The sequence below is a fragment of the Chinchilla lanigera genome, unplaced genomic scaffold, assembly GCF_000276665.1.
Source record: "Chinchilla lanigera isolate Chin_1 unplaced genomic scaffold, ChiLan1.0 scaffold00038, whole genome shotgun sequence".
Taxonomy (NCBI): domain Eukaryota; kingdom Metazoa; phylum Chordata; class Mammalia; order Rodentia; family Chinchillidae; genus Chinchilla; species Chinchilla lanigera.
In genome coordinates this window covers 7,355,341-7,361,340 of record NW_004955439.1, presented here as the reverse complement: position 1 = coordinate 7,361,340, position 6,000 = coordinate 7,355,341, and the positions used below count along the sequence as shown (strand labels likewise).

The 6,000-nt window shown below is 35.9% G+C and overlaps 1 protein-coding gene across 1 annotated transcript in view; it reads left to right on the top strand.

Annotated features, from left to right (window-relative positions):
• Scaf8 (SR-related CTD-associated factor 8) overlaps positions 1-6,000 on the top strand; it is a gene marked incomplete in the record, with an annotated part of 79,592 nt that overhangs the window by 515 nt on the left and 73,077 nt on the right. The window contains 1 exon segment of the mRNA XM_013517331.1: positions 5,206-5,268. Coding sequence (XP_013372785.1) covers positions 5,206-5,268 — 63 coding nt within the window.

Here is a 6,000-nt window from a genome sequence, read left to right as displayed (position 1 = left end):
GCTCGGCGCCCTATGGACGGCCGCGGGTCGGAGTTGGGGAGCACTTGGGCCCTCCCCCGAGGCTCGGCGGTCTCGCGGGTCAGTTCCTCCCAGGCCTGGCCCGCCCACCTCTTTCCTGAGCCTTGGGGGTTTAACGGTCCCGGGGTCGGACCTTCCCCGGCCCTCAAAGAGGTACCTTCTGATGGGGACCTCAGAGGCGGTGGGCGACGAACTACGCATCACACGCAGTGTTTATAACTGTGATGCTGTTGAGTAGGTAATTTGTCAGCTAGGGACTTAGGCTAATTAGATGGTTGGTAGGGACGCAGGGTTATTCTGCGACTTTTTTTTTTTTTTTTAATTCGCCTGTCTTATTCATCGCGACGTAACACAAATGCAGGGGTAGGGAGCGATCAGTGCATTCAGGAAAGATACTGGGGAAATGGTTTCCCACGGGCTCCTTCACGTGTCAAATGTAACACGGGAGTTTAATTTTTGAAAGAAAGTGTCTGATTTTGATTGTTACTTGAAGTTACTAATCGGAAGGAAAGCAAATCTTTACAATGTATTGGATTTCTTTCTAAGCAGTGATTCTACTGGATTTAAATGCAAGCACTGAACACAAGTACACAAACACAAGCAGCATTATTACCTTTATCTGTATGCCTTAGAAACACCTAAATATGATAGTAGCCAAATTAGGAAAGTTTTAAATGAACTTTTGATTTGGAAGAGCTGATACTTAATGCAGTAGTAGAACTGTTAGTATTTTATATTGATCCCTTAAATACCAGACTAATGGCTCAGATAACCTAAATAAGAACAGTACTTTTAAATTTTATTTTTTTGTTTGTTTTCCCTTTAAGGATTAAGAAGTTCAGCGCAGAGGCTAAAAGTTAGATAACATGTGAATTGGTCTCACCATTTTAGACTTGTGGCAACGCATGAACTTTTTTGTGAAGGATTCTGTTTTTAGTGGTAGAGTTTTTTAAAATATAGCAATAGATAAAATACAGCAGTAGATTTGGGAATCTTTAGGAATTTATAGCTGATAATTTAGGGCAAATATTTCCATTTGTAAAATTTGGTTTCCTACCCAATACTGTATAAAACTTAGAATATAGAGTAAAATCATTGCTACTACTTGTTCAACTTGCTGTGAACAGTTTTACAATTGTTCGGCGTGGGCTGGGAATTGTAGCTTTTTAATTTGCTACATGCAGTGCTACAGTACTAATGTTAAGGCTTTAAATAATTTCCAAAGCAGTTACTTGATTTAACCCTTTGTGTTTCTTTGTTTAGGAGAATCCTAACGTGGTCCCCCCTCGTTAGCCCCCTTTAGGTTTTAGCAGGAGCCCTCGAGTGGTTAGTGCACTACGGTTGGTCACAACGGTGCACAGTGGCGAATAAATGCCCTTGTTTTTCATGTTTGTACTGGTTAAGGGTGAAGGGCTTAACCAAGCCTGGCTGGGTGTGCCACCGCCTCTTATCTAATCTTCCCGGGAATTTGAGATTTCTTGTAGGCCCATTTTCGTGTGTATAGCACTTCTCTTTCTCCCTTTTGGATTTGAAGAGCTAAAAAGTCTTTATCCTTTTTTACTGATACTCTCTAAGTTCATCATTCTTGAAACTGAGGTTAGCTTAAAATAGTAGTATTGAGCCAGAGTTGAGGAAGGAAAAAATATATTTGAGAGTCAGAAAAATGCTTTTAAACAAAAACAAGTTATGTAACCTTGTTAAAATTTTATTGTAACATTCTCAAATCCTGTTGATACAGTAAATGTGATACTGAAAATAGGCATATGCTGGGAAGCAGTTGAGTAACTTGCATTAAGTCGTGTGTTGTAAAGTACAAAAATAGAAAAAACTGAATTATAGGATTAGGAGAAAACAGTATTTTAGAATGCCTCCTTCAGTGAATTTGGCTTTTAAAGACATTTATCCTTGGGCTCAGTTCATCAACTTGCTAAATTGAGGTGTCTTTAGAACACTTGCAGAGCATTGAATTTTAGCTCTTAAAAATTACTAATATTTGTCCATGAGATATTTTTATTCTTTAAAATGTGAAATGCTTAGTTTTTAATGACTTTCTAATTTTAATTTTTACAAGGCAGAACTACTGTAACTCCCATTTTTTAATTTAGCAGAACATTGACTTGAAAATATGCACAAGCCAGAAGATTTTTAAGCTAATAGATTTTTTTAAATTTGCAAAATGTAATTTTCTGTTTGTGAAAACCCCTGACCTTCTACAGGATATGAATGAATCATTGTTACGGTATCTTTCCCCTTCCATCATAATTTCTCAAAGGTGTTCTCTGGCCTGTCATTCTGGTGTTAAAAATTACTTCAAAAGAACTTCTGATAGTGCAGGAATGGTATGGTAAGGTCCTCTCTCAGACTGTAAATTGAATGGGATCTAAGCTCAAGAATTGATTTTGTTTAACCCCCTCCCCTCCTGTTTCCCCCAGGACCTTCTTACTGAATCACATCCTCTCTCTCTCTCTTTTTTTTTTTTTAAACATTTTGAGGCAGGGTTTTGGTACATTGCTCAGGCTGGGCTTCAGCTTGTTTTCCTGTCTTAGCCTTCCAGAGTGCTGGGATTTACAGGCATGTGCCGCCATGTCAGGTTTCAAGAGTTGATTTTTTGACTGCCCACCTTGATAATTTTATGTGGAAATTGATTTCCATTCAGGCATCACTGTGATGAAAGTGTTAATCACATGATCATCATTGTTTTCTTAAATGATGGAAAGTTCATCCAGATTGGAAGATGAGCAGTTAATCATAGGGGAATTACGATTACTGTACAAGGTGTTGTAGTTACTACTGTTCCAATATGGTAGGGCACTATTTACTTGTAATGATTTAGAGTTCTCCCCTAGTGAAAACGATCTCATACTGGACTGCTTAAATATGTGGACTGCTTAGCATGCAGTCAGTTATTGGAATGACTAACTATATGGAGGTCATTCTGGTAGGGTCCCTTATCCCCACCCAACCTTGCCTTTTTTCTTTTTCTTGAAAAAGGGGGAGAGGGGTGGAGATACATACCTTTGAACAATTTCTACTTATTTGGAGAAGGTATTTTAAAACATAGCAACTCTTTTTAAAGTAATACTGTATATGAAAAATGTAAGAGCCTGTTAGTGGCAATTATGCTTAAACAAAGTAACAGAAGATGACTCTTGTGTATTGGATTCTTTTAATTTTTAAGGACTTCAAAAATATAGTGCCAGTATTGTTATCACACTTCAAAAAATTAATAAATCTTCAACATAACCAAGTACCAATTGGTGATCAGTTTTTTAAGTGTCTTGTACAGTTAGTTGCATCTAATTTTTTCCCTTATGACCCATTTCTTTTGCTGCTCTGAGTAGACTGAGTGGGAGGATGTAGGACTGGATCTGTAGGTTTGAGATGTGTCAGAAAAGTTAATTTCTGGATTTACTGTCGTTCATAAATTCTGAAAGGATTCTGTTACTGCTTATCATTCTTAGCTTTTGGTGTTTGTCGTTAGAATCCATGGTTAGTCACACAGTGTTTTAAACTGTTCTAGAAAACAAACTTGCCAGACTCACTCTAACAGCCAGTAAATTTTGCTGTCTTCAGAGCAAAAATCCCATTTACATTTTACTTCATTTCCAATTTTGTATCCACAATGGACATTTTGTCAAATTACAGGACTTTTTATAACTTTCCCACTAAAATCTAGTGGTAGTTATGGATTGGTAGAGAAAAGTGGAAAGTAGAGAGGATAATAAAAGCATAAACTTTAGTTTATGTGTTTTCACTTTGTCTGTGGTTCCGCAATGGGAATTTATGTGAAATAGCTTTGATTTGATTTTTGTAATCCAAGGAATTTCTTTTTCCTTCCTGTTTTTATTTTTTAGTGGGAGTTCTGGTTCCATCAGGCTGTATTTTTTTGTTTGTTTCTGTCTCATTAAAAATTGTTAAAAGGTACAGCATCTTTGTGTTGTGAAGGAAGAAAGCCTTGACTAACCCTTCCCTGCCCTAGAGGTTCAGGTCAAGGTTTATTAGTCTTGGCACTCTTGGTATTTGAGGCTGGATAATTATTTGCTGTGTAGAGTGGTTTTGCACATTGTAGGATGTTTAGCAGTATCCCTGGTGCTAAACCCACTAGATAACACTAACACCTTGCTCATTTGTGACAACCGCAGATGTTTGGAGGTGTTACCAGATGGCCTTTGGAGAGCAAAGTGATCTTGGTTGAGAATCACTGATTTGGGTCCCATGTTTAATCCTAACCTTAGTCTTAGTTGTACATTTCCTTTTAGTGATTACTGTAATTTTACGTGTATCCAGACTATAAACTATGGGAACAGGAATCATGTGTCTTTCTTGCTTAATATCCTTGGGGCTTAGTGTATATGTCAAATAAGGATTTCTTGAATAAATAGGTGGTGTACTATTTAGCTGAATGACCTTGGCCAAGGTAGTTACCATGTCTGGACATTTAGTTTTAAAGTACATAACTAATTTGATTTCATATTTAGGTTCCATGTTAATAGGAACATTGTTTGACTAATTCAATACAAAGTTAATTTTTTTAAGGAATTAATATGCCCAAGCATTACTTTAAAGGTTGTTTTTATGACATTATTGGAGTATAGGTGGAAAATTTTAAATGAGAACTCTGTGTATAATTTTCAGTTAACTATGGGATGGAGAGGAGAGGTGAGGACTTCTCCATTAAAGCTTCCAGTTGGGTTCAATCTATGCAAAGTTTTATGTTCTATTTTCAAATCCATTTTTGCTTTCTTGTTTTAAAATTAACATAGTAAAAGGTTTTTTCCTAACCCACATTAAAATTTAGGATAAGGGTAATTGAGATTAGCATAATGATTTTAGAAGTCTGCATGGTGTTACAGTCCTAATCATTCAAGATTAAATATAAAACTTTTTTGGTAAGATTTAAATCCACATCATATATAACATTCAGTTATTTTATTCTAGATTAGCATTGAATTTGCTTTTCTAGAAGGGTATAGGTAGCTTACAATTGGGAATAATATTACTACTTATGTATGCAATTTCAGATACCCACTTTCTATGGCCAGTTTTGCTGATATTGGATAACCTCTAACTCGTAATGATATGAGAATGTAATCAATCTTGAACAAGGGTTGAGCTCCTGAACTCTTAAGTGAGCTCATTTTATCTGGTTTTGTTTTCTCAACATCTTTCTCTACTCCTTTCTCTCAGGATTGTGCCTCTACTCCTGCTTGTACAGACTGCTTTTCCAGCAGCATGGACACAAGAAGCATAGTAAGATGATTATAACCCGCATAAGGCAGGCTCTTTGAAAACAATGTTAGGTTTAACTTGGTAGTGAAATGATGTGTTGTTTATATGAGTAGTAGTTGGGAAACAGAATACAGTTTGTCAGAACATACAAGTAATCTTAAAGTGAGCATGTAGGTAGTATGTTGAATTTCTGAGGAATTTTGGAATTTCTTCCCAAATAGAGTGGGGAGTTGTTAGGCTTAAGAGTGAGCATAAATCACATGTAAACTCTTGTTATGAGGCACTTATGAGTATTAGGTTGTTGTTTTTTACAAAATTTGTTTTTAAAATGATTCTACAATGTACATTCTGCTCCACATAAAATTACAGTTCTTTTTTAATAAAAGAAATGCAATATGTAATATGAACAAATTGAAGACCTCTTAATTTGATATTTGGAAATAAAATCCATCTTTTGAGGAAGTTTTAAAATTACAAGATGGCAAATTATTGACAGGTTATAGGAACAGAGAAACAGACTAAATCAAATTTTAGATACTCTATAGAGGAGCAGATTGTGGTAGAGATTCATTAATTATGGGAAGTAAATGCTGATGAGAAATGTTTCTGTAGCCTGTGATTTCTTATATGAATTAACTTTATCTCAGCTTTGATGGCGAACAATGCATCTACTCTGATTTTGATTTTATGCATTTATCTTTGTAATTCTGTTTTATGAGAATTTCTGATAATACTATATTTTAAACTTACAAA